We start from the raw sequence: 18,555 nt of genomic DNA on the forward strand, positions 1-18,555 counted from the left end.
TTACATTCTTCTGTAGCTGCAGAATGGAGGACATCGCTCAACAGTCTCAAGAATAAATGTGATTTCATTTTCATTAGTGTGATTGTTCAAAATATCTTAAACATCTGTGACTTTATTATAGTTATGATGTTTTATTTTTTTTGTTCAAAATGTGTATTATTCAACTCTTTGAAAGGGTAGGTAATAGCAAGACAAGGAGAAATGGTTTCAAGTTGAAGGAGGGAAGATTTAGGTTGGATATCAGGAGGAAGCTCTTTACTATGAGAATGATGAGATCCTGGAACAGGCTGCCCAGAGAGGTTGTGGATGCTCCGTCCCTGGATCTGTTCAAGGCCAGGTTAGATGAGGCCCTGGGCAGCCTGGTCCAGTATTAAATGGGGAAGTTGGGGCCCTACCTGCAGTGGGGGTTCTAGAGCTTCATGATCCTTGAGGTCCCTTCCAACCCAGGCCGTTCTATGATTCTGTGATCATGCAGACACTACTTTCTCTTTGAATGTGGGTGAATATGTATGCGCATAAGTATGCATCTGTAATCTATATCAATTTTCCACATAACATGTATTGTAAGAAGAAAAGTGGCTCTTCCTTCCTTTGTTTGCTATAGAAGTATTTTGCAATTTCACTACGTGGAAAAAAAAAAAAAAAGTACTTTTCTAGTTATTATTATTAGTTACAGGTAAAAGAGAATGTAATGAATATAGTTATCATATGTATAAAGGTTTAGAAAAGTATCTGATTTTTAGACAATATTTAGACTGTTTGCATTTTGTCATTTTGTTTGAAGTTGTATGACAAAGCAGTATTTAATTCTACTGATTTTTAGTGGTTTGAATCCTATTTGACCTTAAGGTGAAATCGCAGTTGTAGGCTTTTCTCATGTACTTTCGCTTACGGTTCTCAGCTAAGAAAAGTTGTGCCTGAGCTGGTGTGTGCAGTCTTTGTAGGGGATAAGCAAATATCCCCTATTTTTAAGGTAAGCTTTAGTTTCTAAGGCTGAAATCAGTGTCAGTGATTTTAAACTGCAACTCAAGAGCTTCAGTTTTTTTATATTACACTTCTTATATCATAAAGTTAAAATACCTGTCCTGAAATACCTTCTTTGAGGCAAGATTCAACAAAAAACTAATGTTAATAATACAATTTGCATTCATACAAACAACAATGTGATGTCAAACTAATGAAGTATTGGCAGCCTGATACACTTTTAGTATTAAAATAATTCAGTGTAATAATATTGTCCTCAGTGAAAAATGGCATTATTTATTTTTTAATCTGTATATTTGACAAGGACCAAGAATTAAAGGGAATGGCATGAGTAGATTCTTTTTTTAGGTGTATTCAGTTGTATTCAGCATACATTTCTTTTCTGCTCATGTTCAGCCCAGCAGAACTCTGCTAATATGAGTATTCCTTTAATACTTTCTTGTCAGTATATTCAATTTATTTAATTTCTATTTTTCTTTGTTTCTGAATTCTCTGGCATTTGTGGACATGATGTGCTATTAAGGCACGCATAAGAAACAAAATCTTCATAATTAATCTCATCAGTATCCAATTACTGGTCCGTGGTGTCTCTGCAGTTAGGAACTGCATTTGTTTGCATGATATTTCATTGCCAACTCTTATCTAATTTGCTGTTGCCTGTCACATGTAAGCGTCTTCATTCCTGCTCTCCAAGTATATCCTCCTACTGAATCTCACTTTTAGATTTTAAGTGATTTGATGCTGCATTTACTCCTCAGCAGAGGTGTAACATTTGACAGTTCTAGAGGATTTGGGCTTATATTTATTGACAAAATAGGTATTATATCGATAGCAGATGATCTTTTTCCAAATATCCTTTCCCTTAACATATTTTGAGTCATAACTCAGGCAGGGACCTAAACAGATGCCAGTTTTCTTGGACTGCACATTTCATGTAGTCTCTTTTAGTATTGCTAAGGTCTGGAAAGAAATATTCTTTGCAGTTTCCAGTGTGCAGCAGAGAGATTGCTAGGAGTTGGCTATACATTAAATGTATTCAGGATTTTTATTCATTTATTTATTTTTATTTATTTTAACAGATCACTAAATAAATATATGCATATGTAGACATGTAAAATCAAGAGCAAAGCTAAATAGCACAAAGAACATTTTCTTGTCTTATTCTCTTTGTGCTTCTCAAATACAAAGTGAATAGGCAGTGAATATGTACGTGTATAAATATGTAAAGACAGGAAAAGCAAACTGGGGGAAGAAGGGGCTAGAGATGCTAAGAAATGACTAAGTTAAATGGAGATAAAATCTTGGCTGTCGCATTTATCATTAGTTTATTTTCCAAGAGAACAATACACAGTAACTTGAATCCACAGTAAGGATTAGTAAAACACCTTTTTGGAATAAATCTGAAGTGTGGGAAAACTTCAGTGTAAACTATAGAATTCAGATTCCACTTACACAGAATTCAAATAAATGTATTCAATAAGTATTCTACTCTTTCTTTATCCATTGTTCCTGCTCTAGTTTCTTTACTCATAGTTCCTCACATTCTTGTTATCTTACCTTTTTGGAGATTTTTCAGTAATGTAGACTGAAATTATTCTTTTTTTTCTTCTCAAATAAATGAAAGTGATCCTGGTGGTGGTAAAATGTGGGCTATTATAGTTGTCAAAATAGGTTGAGGGGTGGAACAGACAAGGCTTAGTGGGGCTTCTGAGAGTCAGTGTGGAGGAACAGTCACTGAAGGCTGCAGGTAGAAACACAGGAGGCTGCAGGACTGGGACCATTTTGTGGGTGGAAGAAATCACTTGCTAGCATCAGCAATTTTCTGTGTTTCCTAAGAGACTGAGGAGGTAATTTGTTTGTCTGGCTAGAAGTCTAAAATGTAGCTAACATTTGTGTTACATTATTAATGCAATTTCTGTTCCTAAAAGGGAACTCTGTCTTTGATAGATTTTAGGCAAATTGCTAACTCACACTTGATCTACGCTTGATCTCCTCTTTCAAATCAACCCTTTCATTCCAGGGTGGTGGGAAAGAAGCATGGCTTACAGGAGATACTTGATTTGATTTACACAAATGGATTTCTGGATGTTGGTGATGTGAATTACCTTATTACAGTGTTAGGAGAGTGGGTGGTCACTATAATTTTCCTTTTCTTATTTTCAGAAAAAAAATATTTCTGTGGTAATTAAGTTATTTAAAATTGTTCCCTGATGTTTGTGTGACATTTCTGCTGTGGTTGTAGGAAAAGGAATGCAATGCCAAGAATCTGCAAGGATACTGACAAATTACAATGAACAGTGTATAACTGAAAGTTTTGTACTGTGTTCATGGCATAATATGTTCCTTCTCCAGGAACGTTTAATAACATCAGTGTTTTATTAAAGCAATCTGAATCAATTGATAGATATGCTAGAGAAGATTTTTACTTTAAAGACCTCCTGAATCCCTGCAGCCTTTTTATCTATTCATTAGAGTTTCTGTTAGATTTGAATTTAGTAATGATTACCTATTAGTTCTTTAGTTTTAACTGTGAATCTCTTTTATTAGATCAATTTTATTAAGATTTGAAAACCTCCCACAAGCATTTGACAGCGCTGCTCAGAAAGATTCAGTCTCAGAAACCTACTACTGTGAAGTTAAAAATAAAATTGCAGCCTGAAATGGTTTCCTGGTTTAGGTATAACAATAAATGCTGGGATTACACTTGTTCTGAAGTGCTTAAATGCGTATAATAATCCAAGCATTACAGTGCAGAGAATGTCCTTAAACTTCTCTCTCCTCAACTGTTTCATTAATACTTCTCTTCAGGTCAGAGGCAATACAAGAACTGTGTGTGGGATTAACAAAATTGAGTTGAAAATTACTGAGTGTGCGCAGTAAACGAACGCTTTTTGCTGAAGACTTCCCATTAATGAGCCTCACAGGATCTGTATGATGTACAAACCAGACAAATACCTGCTGAGTAAATCCTTAATGCTGTTATTCTTGAATCCTAAAAACAAAGTTCATACTATCTTGATCACAATACAGAGCCCTAAATGTTCTATATTTAGAGATTTGGCTGCGTTTCCTAAGTATGACAATATTATTGTTGGTATCAGCAGAACGCATAATAAACATGTATCTGCAGTTTACTTTTGATGTTGAAGGCATGTTTCAGATCTGAAACACCCTTATAGTTTATATAAGATCTCTCTACAAGAAAAATTATATAAAAATATTATGTATTTATATATATAAAAAAAATTGTACACAGTATCCACCAAAAAACCTATGAATGCTCTCTCGCATTAAAACTGTCCAACTGTTGAATTTATGGCATCAAGACTAATGCTTTATTTTCACATTTGGATGAATATGTCATACATTATTAATGCTACGTAACCTCAAATAATGATTAATTGCATAAAAAGAACATACGTGTCTAAGAAAAGCCAACGGTGCGGTTTTGAATTCAGAGAGAAGAACAGTATAAATGTGATTTTACATTGTGTTTGGAATATAAGAAAAAATATAACATTAATTATCCATATAGTCACTCATGTAAGAATATGTACTGTGGGAGGAAAAATCCACTGAAATGCTTGTTTTGCTTTCTTCTTCTTCAGGTCAAAACTGTGGAGGTTTAGTACAGGGACCGAACGGTACTATAGAAAGCCCTGGATTTCCTCATGGTTATCCAAATTATGCCAACTGTACATGGATCATTATCACAGGAGAACGAAACAGGATACAATTGTCATTTCATACTTTCGCCCTCGAGGAAGATTTTGATATACTGTCAATTTATGATGGACAGCCACAGCAAGGCAATTTAAAAGTGAGGTAAAGTACTTTTTTATCTTCGTTTGTTTCTGTCTCTCATTCTCTTGTTATATGTAGCATCAATCTTAGTTCAAATTTACTCAGTTCAGGGATAGTTGAAGTAAAAAACCCCGAGTACAAGAAAATTCTGCACTGAAGTAGCTTTTCTTAATCTGTCACCATGATGGAATCTATATTTGGTATAGGGACCCTCTCCTAAAGGCATCTGTCCTCATTCCTAGAAAGTACTCCTATTGAGATCGCACTTTTGTAATACTATTCCAACACTATTTGAAGGAAAAGGTAATTACGCTGCAAAAAGTATCCCACTGAATATGGTATAGGCAAAGTGGTGGGCAGTACAGTAGTCTTTGAGAGGCAGACTTATTAGTGGGTGTTAGGCAACCCCTGGAAATACCAGATTAAATGCCTGCAGATACCAAGGAGTTGAACTGAGAATTTTCTGACTGCCAGAATTGAAATTCTTTTGCATCTACATGTGTATACAATTTTTATATAGTTAGGGACTTCTAAAGTTCAGAAATTACAGTGCCTTATATCTTTTAGTACTGCTAAAATTAGAAGGATGATTTACAGATATTTTTTGATCTTCAAGCTTTTCAAGAACACGACTTTAGATTTTGGAACATAAATTTCTGTGGTACGTGACTTGTTTGCTCAGCCATTTGCTAGATCTAGACAGCAGTGATTAAAAATCAGCATTGGTGTTGGTTCTGCTCTGTCATTTTCTCTTCAGGCATGAGATTTATGAAGTACTGTAAAACACTACTGTCAGTTCTGTTTTCTGATTGCTCTTTTGCATGATGCTGATTTATATTATACTGCTAAAACAAATGTTGTAACATCACCAATGTGTTCTGCATTTTTAGTGAGTGTCATCGCATTTCTGACAAAAATAATGTTCTGACTGATTGTTGACTCAATGCAAAAAGTTTTGAAAATTGTGGAGCTACCCATGCTTTACCGTGCTGTATATGTGTTTCTTTTCCTGTACTTATTGATTTTTAGTACTTATATCACTTATATACAGGGAGTACTTCTGATTAGGTCAAATGCTGTTACTATCAGTAGCTAACATGCCCGCTGCTTCTATACTAATCTATTAGTAGAAAACTGCTTAAGGGAAGAGCACCATTTGATGTTCTGTGGTTATGAAAGTAGAAGACAGAAAATTTGCTTTGTAGAACACTAATGTTAGAAAAGCAGAATTTGATTGACAGGACGTTATTGACATAACTTGTGCTCTGTGACTTAATTTTTCCTCAGCTTAGTTGCACTAGGAAATTCACAGGTGTGCCTTTCTGCAATTGCACATTTGAAGACGATTCACTCAGCAAGATATTGGAAATTATAGTCTTGCATTTTAGCTGACAATGTTCAGGTGCAAGAGAGCTGCTTGGAGCTTTCCCTTCAGAGTATGCATATTATTCATGTTTTTGCATAGGTGAAAATACTGTGCTAGATTTTTTTATAACTATATTTCTTTAGCTATCATACAGAATGTTGAGATTTTTCTTAAAAATAGTTGTGTAATTGTATAGCTTTCACAAATTATAACATTTGAGTAATGTTTGTCACAGATTTTGTATTGCCTTTTATAGCAGTTGAAGTAAAATTGAGTAAAATGAAATAGTACAGGTTAGGTTACAGCTAGGTTACTGTGCTTCTTGAAGAACCTTTTTGTATTCACCAGCGTATTTTCACTAGATAGTTTAAAACTAAGAAAGTAGAACAACATTTATAATGTATACTGAAATGATAAGGTAAAGGTATAAGTAATTTTAAGTTATGGAGGAAGAAAAGAGGCGTAGTTCTAAGATGTGTATGAACTTTGTATGTTAGTGCATTATTAAAGTGTATACTCATTTAAAGGAACAAATTATATATGGCAGCGATCATAGATTATTGTCAGATATATTAAGAGGTTGAGAAGTAAGGTTGTAATAGGAAGAATGATGCTAACAATAGTTAAGGATCTAAAAATACTATATCACGCCTGCCTATTGTTCTAGATAAAACCAGACTAGCACTTTTTCATTCTGTGTGATTATTACAATCTGTGGCCCAAAAAAAATCCTTTAAAAGATTGCCAAAACTCCTTTATTTTTATATCACTATAAAGTTCAGAGAACTTAAAGCAAGTTTTGATGTATGTATGTATGTATATATTTGAGGAAATGTGAAATTTTAACCCTAATGCTACCTGTTATGGTAACGCTTTTTAGAGTACCATAGTTTTTCCTATATAAACAAAAATGAAACGAGGCAATTAATCACACCATGTATAATAACCAATATGAATGTTTCAGTCCTCCTCCATTACTGAAGGGGGAAAAAAAACCACAAACTAGTAAAACTTAAATACTGCATTATCGGTGGATAAAGAGATTTCAAAACATGACCAAAATGCAATTAAGCTGAAGAAAGATGTAAAATGTATTCTTTATGTGCATTTTAATTTGCAAAGGAGTTGTCATTTGTTATACACAATTAACTAGTAACAGGCAGAATTCATGTGGGTGAAACTCTCTGGGAGAAGTCTCTTACTACCCAGTTATAGTCCTTTGAGCTTATTTCATAGAGTTGCATTCAGTAGTTCAGAGTAGCTGATGTTCTATCAAGTATTTATTCTGATGTTTTTCTTCTTAGACTCTAATCAGGTATGATTGTATCAATTTACAGATAGAAATGAAAAATGTCTTGATGGAACATAGGGAATAGAGTCACAGAGGCACAGGCTAGCTCCGGAAAGTATCAATCAATGTACATTGATTGATTGGCATAAGTAAACTGCTCAAGCTGAGCTGTTGATCCGTGTACTACTATTCATAGATACGTTATCTTCCAGAAGCACATGAATTTGAACCAAGCTGTTCAACATTTTTTCTCAATTTCAAAAGTCATTCTGGGGTTATTTATACTACATATTGATTTTCCACTGCTAGAAAGAAACAAATGCTGATTAATTTGAGCGGAAGCGTATTTTTTAAAATTCTTTTAGCATAGCATACTTGGTTTACTTAAGAATTCCTTACAGGAGATCTGTGGAATATGCTTTGAAATCATCTTTTTCAATTCATCAGTTCAATCTTTCAGAAGGTCTGGGAAAATTCTCAGAAATGAATTCCAGGAAATTGTGGTCATTGTTTTCTTATTCAGAAAAGCTCCTAATTAAACTCCATATGCTGATAGGAAGACACAGATGTACAGACATGAATATTTTGTGTGTACACACAGCTATCAGTAACAATAATTTTGGACATATGATATATTAATTGGAATTCCTTCATTCTGAGGCCTCCTATGCATTATGTAGTATAATGCAGTCTAGGTAGTAATATATTAGGCGCTCCTTGTTATTGCTTACATTAGTTGAAGTAAAGATTTTTGTTCTAATGATGCTGTAAAGTAGGAGATGGAAGTTGCTAACAGAGCATGCTTTAAAATAAAGCTTATCAAAATTTTTTGACAGTCATATACACAATATATGTTAAATAGCAATATGTTCTTCCTGCTTTCTTGAATCATTCAGAAATAAGAAAAAATGAACAGTATCCGCTTTTTTTTTGTCTGTAAGTAATAAACCACGTGCAAATTCTTCACAACTTCACAATCCAAGCCTTCAGATTAAAAAAAAAAAAAAAAAAAAAAAAAGCTCACTGAAGTAAAAGTTTGAAGTTTGGGCTTCTCTTTATTAAACCCTTTTTATTTATCTTACTAAACTAACATTTATCATGTGTCCAGCATGTTTGGAATTTCAGAGGTTTGTCTTTTCATTTCTTTGAAAAAAGGCATCCATCTTCCTTTTCTCTGGGATCAAGAGAACAGTAAACAATGCAGAGTGATTGATTTCTGTACAGAGCTGCTGACATTGCAGCAACTAAAGCTTTGTGCAGGTTACCATTCCTTGTTTCTTTTTCTTTTTTCTTGCCTTCCCCATGAAAATTTACTGATTTTTTTTTTTTATTTTGTTGTTTGTTTTTACTTCTGCATTGCACGTATTTCCTACAAATAAATTTATCCACTTGTTGGTTTATTTACTTGTGTGCATCTGTGTGCTGTTGAGTTTCTGAAGGAGTTATTAAAGGAATGAACACAGTTTCCCTCTATCCACAGTACAGAGTACATTTATTTTTCCATCTGAAATATTCCTTTATCACGGCACTAAGTAACAAAACAGTTATTGTTCAGTTTGGTAAAACAAAAAAAAGCAATATTATTGAATAATTCCAGCAGAACAGTCTGGTATCCTGTATATCTGTAAGAAAAATAAAACTGTTATTATATGGTTACCAAAATTTATTAGCGAGTTCCTGACTGTAAAGATGTTACTGAATGTCCTTCCCTTTTATGTTTCAACCGATTTGATTGATTTTTTTTCTCAGGTATTACAGTGTTATGAAGAAAGAGCCAGATTTTAGCCACAAGGCTTTTTTTTTTATCACAGAGTCTTAGAATACCCTGAGCTGTAAGGGACCTGTAAGGATCATTGAGTCCAGCTTCCAGCTCCATGTAGAACTACCTAAAAATTAAACCACATGTCTTGATGAGCTAATTGCTGATAGAAGCTTTCCACCAGCATCATGAAGGGCATGCAGTTGAAGGAAACATAAAAAATATGTGCAATAGTGGCAGATTCAACATGGCATTTTATTTTCAAAACTTTTTTTTTTTTAAAGGTGAGAATCCTACTCCTAGGATTTTTAACTCCTCAAATCTTGAGCAGTTTAATTTTTTTTTTTTTTTTGAAAGCTTACATACTATAATAAAAATAAAACTTTTTTATTTCTCCCAAATCATGGAGTATGGCTTGAACTTCCACCTAGGATAATCCACTTGAAATGGATTCACATGAGCTACTGTTTCTTGGGCAGGCGGAATAGTTTAATTTAATAGATCAGAGAAATCCATGAATTTATAATAAAAAGTATTTTAAAGTGATTTTTTCAGTCAGCTTTTTTTTTTTTTTCTTTAAAAAATAAATGTGGCACTGTAGTGAAGATGTAGTTAGGATCAATTTCTTTGTCCAGTGTGTAGGCAGATACCTTTTTAATTTCCTTACTAAATTGGTTTTACTATGTGATTCGTCGGAACTTATAAGTGTTTCTTCTTCACCTCTTCCTTACTTCTTGGACTGGAGTTGTGTAAATTATAGCCATGATTTGATGCATTTATAGTGTTTCACAACCATAAGTATTAGTTAGAAGTGAAGAGTTGGGATGTGACTGCACAAAATACTTACTTCTCTCTTTAGAAACTTTAGAATGCAGGAAATCTTATTGCTTAATGGCAACAATCAGACTTGACTTGATAGTAAAAATTAGTTGTATGAAACCACCTTTCTAATAAAAAAGCATTACTCAGCACATTCAAAGACATCTTATAACCTGCTGAGAAAGACAGGATATTCTTTATGAATAGCTTTTATGGATAGCTTTTATGTATTTCACATTACAGCATTTTAGAGTAGATCTTTAATTTCAGGTAAGTGGTGCACATTGCCTCCCTTGTTATTTGTGATTTAATGCAAATATATTAGAAATAATGATTACTTCACCTTGAAATAAACATATTTGTGATCTAGGTCAAACAGCTATACGTTTCTTGATTCTGTATTATTGAAAGATATTTTACATAACAAACCATCTTGGGGTATCCATTAAAAATGTTTAAAGCTACAAAAAAACAGAAGATTGCACACTGCCAGTGTGGGTATGTATCTATCAGAAACATTTGTGATTGTTTCAGAAGCTCCCAAGAAACTCTGCAATTTTTCACTTAAAATTTAGATACAGGATAAATTCCTGTAAGATGTAACTTCTGGAAGTGGAACACTAAATTATATTAAGAAGACAGATAAATACAGTTAGGAAAATTCAAGTCTTGAAAGTTAGATGCACCTTTAAAACTCTCTGTAGGGTAAACTGGTGATACAGTTGACTCCAGAAATTTCAATCAAGTTTCTGACTAGATGATAGAATGGTAGAAATCATGGTAGGAAATGGTGACTTGATTGTTGTTTGTGTAAGGATTTTTTTTTAAACTCTTAAGTACGTTACTTTTTGAGAGTGGAGATAAGTGCTTAACTTTGTTTGCACACAGTTGTTTATTTCACATGCAGTGTGCCTGAAGCTGTTCTTCCTCTTTCTCCAAAAATCTGGCCCATCTGGAGAATTGTTCTATGCAACTGTATTGCAGGATTTGCCAGTTTCTATAGGACTGTGATAGGTAACTTTTAAATTTGTACGTAACATATATGCTCTGAAGAAATTTTGACTGCTTGTTTTGGAGAGGAAAAACATCCTTTATGTGTTAACTTGATAACAAATTAAATTAAAAAAAAAAAAAGCTTTATGAAATGTAATAACTGATTCGTCATATTTCTGATGCATGTAATTAGGTTAAACTGTGAATCATGTACTCTGCTGTCATCTGATAATTACCTGCCTGTCTTAACTGAGTCTTGTGATTACTGACTGTATGATCATAGTCTGTCTTTGGGTAAGAGAGCCACCCTGTGCTGGACCAGGAGGTAGTGATAATAGGGTTAGTTACAGTATTACAATTTTTAAGGCATTTGAGATGAGTGCACGGTCTGTTTTAAGCTGATGCAGTGGAAATGCAGCATTATCTGATAGCCAGTCACAATTAGTTCAGCTTGTAAAACAAAATTTGTAAGCAAGCTTTGTCAAAAATGTACAGTTTTCAGTGTTACTTAGAAATTTTCCTCAGTTTTCGTCTTTTTCATATTCAAATGAGCATCTACTGACATTATCAGGGACACTGAGTTTTGACAGTCATGCTATTCACACTTATGTGGAAAAAAAAAAAAGAAAAAGTGCTGTAGGTCTTGGTTATTTCTGGTCTCATACTTTATTGCGAGTGAAAATTATATATGCTTATCTACATTCTACTGAATGAATTTATCAAAACATGGCTAACTGATGAAGAAAGCATATAATGAGAGTGACACTGATCATAAGGAAAGTGAAGACAAACTTTAATAATAGGCTCAATACCAATTTGGCAGGAAACTGCACCCTTACAGAACATTTACTATCAACTGACTATTCTTATCATTGATTTGTCTATATTCTCTTCCACCTGCAAACCTCATTTTTATTCTTGTATTTCAGCAAAAAGACAATTTAAAATATATTTATATACATCCTTTTCTCATCTCCCACTCCCATAACACACACCTATACTCTGCGGTTCTCTTTGAAGAACCTACTGTGTACAACATTGTGAGAGAAAAGCAAAATGACAAGGAAGAGAAAGTAACAGATGGTAATATTAGACTAAGACATGTTTGTCTTAGTTACTGACAGTCTTGTTCACTAGGCTTCTGGAGCTAAATATGCATAATATGGCCATAAGTAACAAAATTATGCTGAAAGTTAATGCAAATATACATACAATATTGAACAATCCATTCAATGTTTTCTATTTCTTAAGATAATTATTTAATTCATGAATTAGACAATAGTCCATTATAGCTTCTCAGTCACTCTTTCTTTGCCCCCAGAACTGATCTCACTTATATACTGTATGAGCAACAAAAGCCCTTCCTTTCCATAAGGCTCACGAAAAGGAGAGTTAGAGCATTTTGGGGGGTGTGCACGAGGTGAGGAAAACTGTAACAAGTGTATTGAAGCAAACGTGTGGGATACCAAAAGCAGTACATTCAAAAGATATAAATCATGGATTTATACCTAATCCCTTTACTGTAAGACTGATTTAATATAGAAAATTTCTCTCTACTACTGGCATTCTCAGAAATGTTTTTGTCGTGCCTTTGCAGAATATAGAGCTAAGCTGTTTGTTTCTTTACAAACCTCCTGAAATCAGGTTAAGAAGTCCCCTTTGATAGTGTAGCAGAGCAGTTTTATGATCAGCTGATTTTTATGTAGAATTCATATCAGTGCATTTAACTTTGATTTATCACTTAAGAAAATTGGCCAGCAGCAGGTAGGTTGGGGTGCTTATTTGAGAGCTACAGAAATCCAGGTTTAATTCCAAGTTGCCTAGTTCATGTGAAGGGCTTGATTGTGAAATTCGTGTGGGTCTCAGTGTCTCTTCTTAAAGCTGTTCTGCTGTGAGTAAGTAATTATTTATGGTGTCCGAAATACTAAGTGATTTGGTTCTGAGTTTCACTAAGGATTCTTTAGGAATGTGAGTGAGATTGATTACACCCTATGCCTTCCTTAGATTAAGTGAGGACTTGAGCAGAGATGATGCCCTTGTGGCCACCAAGATCTGGACTTTATGATAGGGTTGGTCTTGTCTTTTTTCTTCATTATTTTTAAAGACTGCGGATGACTTCATGTGTAATGGGAATTTAAATAGATTTAAATACTTATTTTGTGTGTGTGTGTTTGGGAGGTGGAGAAACTCTTTTCCATTGTGTAATTATCTGCAAAAACTCATAATCTCAAAAATCCTCTATGCTCAAGATGTATTGCATTATTCTAAGTGAATGAGTGCAAATGGTCTCTGATTTACAGCCTGTTGCTTGCTGAAGAGATAAGCCTAATTCTTCTGAAGACATTGTGTGTGTTTCTCATTACTGGTTGCCGAATGAGTGCTGGAAGTTAAGCAACATGGATCCAAAGGATTTTATCAAACTTTTGGAGTAGTAAACCCTTCATGAGTCTAACTTTCTGTTCTGCACATCAATATGCTTTTTCCCCAGACAAATTTAGTCTACTCTTAGTGAGCATCTTACCTAATTACTCAGAGCTTCCCTTGCAGTCAGTACAGAGAAACAGGTAATTTAAAGAGTCGTTCACCTACTTTGTCACACATGATTTTTAGCTTGAGATAAATTATACCACGGAAATGCGTATTCTCTTCATAAACCACAAGGATTTGATTTTTTGTAAACTCTAGAAAATTTTCTTCCAGTCAGTATGGAGCACTTCTCATGCTTTCCTCTTTATTTTAAAAAGCAACAGCAGTATGTAATGGGCACCATGAAGAACTTACTTAGATTTTGTTCATGTCTCAGTCTTTCATCTAAGAAACTCCATTGTGTTGCTGTTCTAAACTGTACCGTGGACATCTAGTAAACACATTGATGCATATTATAAGCTGCTTTTTTCTTCTTGCACCTTCCCTACATTTCATTCCCCTTGATCATCACATAGGACTGTTTGATCAATACCATGCTTTGTACATTGGAAAGGATGAGGAGTTTTTTTCACAGGTTCTTAAATGTATTGCTACATACAGTTCATCTAACTTCAAATATTTGTAATATTTTATGAAGCATGTATTTCTGTTCATGCTGTAAAATAGACAGTCATAAATACACAGTGCAATTTTTAAATAGGACATATGTGCTGTAGGCACTCTGAGGCACTTCAGGTAAGACCTCCACAAAAACACCTCAGATTTATTATAACTTAAAAAAATAAAAAATAAAAAATAATGCTATCAGAGCCAACCAAAGAAGGCGAGTCCTTCAGTTAATAGTCAAATGCAAAGCTGTATATGTTAGTTCTATTTCTCTATTTCATTTCCTGGAAATGGTTTCCACTTTACTAAGAGAGAGCTGAGCAAATGCAGTCTCTAGACATTTAAGATATTTATACATATTTTACTTAAGGAAATGGATTAATTACTCTTGTTTTACATTTGTGGTGCATTTTTTTTTTTTTTTCCAAAATGTCTTACAGAAGCAGAAAGCAGATGGCACAATAGCCTAGGCATCTATATCCTTCTGCTTCTCACTCTTGCTACGTTACATGAAGTTATTACTTCAGATAGGTGAATCACCTTCCTAACTTCCATCATATTTTATTTTATTAGAACGCTGTGTAAAAATTATTTATGCTGTTTCCAGGAGATTCTACTCCTCCTGTCATACCAGATCTGCTGACACTGTCAAAATTAGATCAGCTTCTTAGGACAAGGCTCTTGTCTTCTGACATCTTTGTTAAATGTCACATTCACCCCCAGCATGTCATAATGTTTTTAATGAAGAAGAAACAGATGATAGTTAATTTAATGTGAGACTGCTGTTCTTACAATTGGTGTATTCCTGTTTGAGAAAAGTGTTCTTAGTAGATGGAAATCCAAGTGTTGCATTTGGTGATCAGTTAGCACAAACCTGGTTAAAAAACAAAGTCTCAGGAAGATACTGTACTATTGACACTATATTTTACTATTCTTAAATAAAAATCATAGCAGCTTGGTGTTACAATTTTGAAAGTTTCCCTCAGAACATTTCTCAGAAAGAGAACAGATTTTTTCTCCCTCTGTGGTGATGAAGTAATGAAGAGAAGATTTCCAAGAACATGGGATTTCCTGGCACCAAGAGACATCCTCTTGTCTCATAGTTTATGAATTAACCATCATAAAAAGGATTAAACTTTCCAATAAAAATACACCATGCTTTCATTTAACATCTAAGCTGTCAATCATTTACATAACTTTTTTAAAATGCTTTTTTAATTAATATAAGATGGTTGTAACAACAGAAGTTAGAAAAACGATTCATTTACTTTAGGGTGCAAGTGGAAATCTTTGACTAGTAGTGTAACTGTGTAGGAAGAGATGAAGAGTTATGGGGGTGTTATGGAAGGTAGTCATATAAGGCATAGTTAAAATATATAAAGCAGGACAATGTTTGAAAGGTAAATATTTCCTCATTTTTATTACAGCAGAAGTGGTGACTACTGCTCAATAACAATATTGAGGAAATATTGCTTAAGTGAATTGGAAGGTATTATTACTATTGGAAATACTCAGGACTTTGTGTGGGATAGAGTGTAATTCATGAGTGATATTAGATATGGAAGACAAATACATTCAGATAAATTAGAGAACGTACCAGGAAACAGTACAGAGACCATCACTTGATACAAATTAGCCAAACCTCAGTGTTGAGAAAGATAACTTACAGTCTATGTTTGTCAGATTCCATTTTATGTCATGACTTTCAAAGGCTAATATGTGCTAGCAAATAAGAAGATGAATTGATCAGATTCCTGACTTTTGAAAATTTAATACACAAAACTGTAAAATCAAATAGTAATGTCCCACTATTGTGCATGTATCAGAGGTTACAGTAGTCACTTACATTTTGTTCATCATTTTATTTACTAATTAGAATTGGTTCTGCTTTTTCTTGAAACAAATAAAGTGAAGAAAAGCTGAAAATCTTTACAGTAACCTTGAGATTTCAAATGCATTCACTGCAAAAGGTTACCATATTCATTGCAGTAAAATAAGAGTTGTTTGGAGGTGAAAAAAAATTAGTGTGGAGTCCTCCAATAAATATTCCACAGCACACAGATCTTGAGGCTCTGTCTGCCATTTAAGAAGAAAAATTCTCCTCCTTCTGCCATAGTTTCATGTATTTTTTTCCTCTAGAAATAATGGAAAATGGAACAGAATAGGCTTATTTTTCTTATAAAGATTAAACACCAAGCCATCAAAATATCTGTTATGTGCTTCAAGCATGAGAAAGTAAATTGAGTGTAACAAGGAAATACAGGATCATGAATAAGATTTTTTTGTTGGTTTCTTTATTTCTTTTCAGTGTTTTAGGGCCTTTAGCCAAATACTCTAATGTCATGCTGTGTGAAAAAGATGTTAGTTTCTTTGCTTGCTGTGAGATGTTCCAAGCTTGGAAGAGGTTGCAGCTAAGGAAAAAAAAAATGATGAAAGAATACATTACCATGAATAACTCAACATTCCCCAGTGAGTGGGGGGAGGGGGTATGGCGGAAGCAAGTTATTTACATCTAAAATAAAAAAAATTACACTCCAGCAGTGAATGAGTGTCTGTTAGATTGGAAACAACCATGTTTTAGACTAGTATGTATGAATCTTTTGCTTGTAATGAGGGCAGTTGATCTCAGTATTTAATGTGCAGTGACCTAGTAATGAATACATTGACCTTTGTGAACAGAAAGCAAAATCATGCAAATTAAATTTTCAATATCAGTTAAACATCATATTATACAGGCTAATACAGTGGGTATTTGGTGACCTTCATGGAGGTGTGAATACTAACTTGTAGCAAGAGTAGAAACTGTAGCTCCAAAGTTTTGGGTTACTCCAGGTTTGGTGTGCTCTCATTCTTGCTGTTTCATGGCTAGCATTGACTGACATGAAGAAGATGGAACACTTTGACAAACGGTACCTCTGTATGTTCCTGAGGATTCACAGTTGTTCTATCTGGCTTTTTATATCTAAGGTTTCCTGAGGGAAAGAAATGAAAGATGAAGAAATGGCTTTTGGCACAACTTGGGACTTAGATGGCCCCCTTTATGTATTATCTTTTTTCCCTTATCTTGTTTCTGATTTCCCACCTGTGATCTTCCCACATCTGCCAAAATAAGCTTGCTTCATGCATTTATTCTGATTTTTTTTTTTTTTTTTTGAAAGAAAACAAGAGTGTTTTAAGCATCGGTATTGTGAACATCAGCAATTGTACCTAGAGAAGAACTGAAAGATAGTGCATTTGTGTAGAAAAGAAACAGAATTTTTGGAACTCTGAAAATTATAGAAATTTGTGCTTTTTTTTTAATCTAAGAAGCTTGGTATTTACCAACCAAAATGCAAATAGACAAACACAGAGGAAACACAGGATTTGTCTTTCTAAGTGTAAGGGAAGAAGAAGGTCTCAAGAATCTTTCTTCAAATGTTTGCTCCAATTACAACACTTGGGACAGAATGGAAAAGCACACATGAGAAAGTTTACATGAGAAAAAATAGAAAACCTAAATAGTCAGAGATTCTGACAATTGCTAAAATGCTGATTCTGAAATCCTCAGTTTCAAACACTGTGCTTCTCCCCATCTGAAGGTAAGAAAGAGCAGAGGAGTGTAATGAGTATAGAATAATGTTGCAGTTGTCATCAGACTGCATTGTACCACAGATCTCCAAAAACATGCAATCAAAAATAATCAAGAAAGAGGAGATGTATTTTCTATAGATGAGGTAAATTATGCAATTATTGAATTATATATTTTAAATTTTAAAATGAAGCACTAATTTTAGCATTGTAATAAGGAGCATAGAGATTTGTTTTACGAAAGCCAATTTTCAAGGCTATTCAGTATATTTGGCAGCATTTTATGGACTGTTCAAGTTTGCTTTCACAGTATAGTCTTGTCCTCGTTTATTTTTTATTGCTGCAACCATTAATCATAGGTTCTCTCTTTGTTTTCAAAAGGGCCTAGCCAAAAGGAAAGCTTGTCAACTTCACCCTTTCAACATAAAGAGCCAGAAAGGAGAAATTATTTTAAAAACATACTTTTTTTAGTTATTAGTACTACTTCACTATATTCTCTTTGTCCATGCTTTTCATTCTCTATCATCTCACTGATGGAGAGAGAGAACTTCTCTTTACCTAGTCTGAATAAGTCTTTGCAAGCTCATAAATGCAAGATAGAGCTGATGGTATCTTCCTCTAAAGACAAATACCTTAAGACATTCTTGCCTATAATGTTTTGGAGGTCCAGTTTCCCATGCTCAAGGGTGTTGCTCGTGTTCTATCCATTTTGTTTCATGATCACGATATTTTACTAATCCATTTATGAATTTAAAATTGCTTAATTTATCTGAAGGGATTTAACATCACATTTTAGAAGTAAATCCAGCTGGCTAGACAGTAATGGTGTTCCCCTGCGGTTTGTGTTGAGGTCTGTCCTATTCAGTATCTTTATTGATTATCTGGGTGAGGGAATTGAGCGTACCCTCAGTAAGTCTACAAATGACACTTTCTACCAGC

The 18,555-nt window shown here is 34.0% G+C and overlaps 1 protein-coding gene across 1 annotated transcript in view; it reads left to right on the forward strand.

Annotated features, from left to right (window-relative positions):
* Nucleotides 1-18,555, forward strand: part of CSMD1 (CUB and Sushi multiple domains 1) — a 1,018,930-nt gene that overhangs the window by 210,939 nt on the left and 789,436 nt on the right. The window contains exon 2 of the mRNA XM_031611018.2: nt 4,593-4,809. Coding sequence (XP_031466878.1) covers nt 4,593-4,809 — 217 coding nt within the window. The remainder of the gene's footprint in view (nt 1-4,592; nt 4,810-18,555) is intronic.

The sequence above is a fragment of the Phasianus colchicus genome, chromosome 2 (genome assembly GCF_987193195.1).
Source record: "Phasianus colchicus chromosome 2, bPhaCol1.hap1.1, whole genome shotgun sequence".
Lineage (NCBI taxonomy): Eukaryota > Metazoa > Chordata > Aves > Galliformes > Phasianidae > Phasianus > Phasianus colchicus.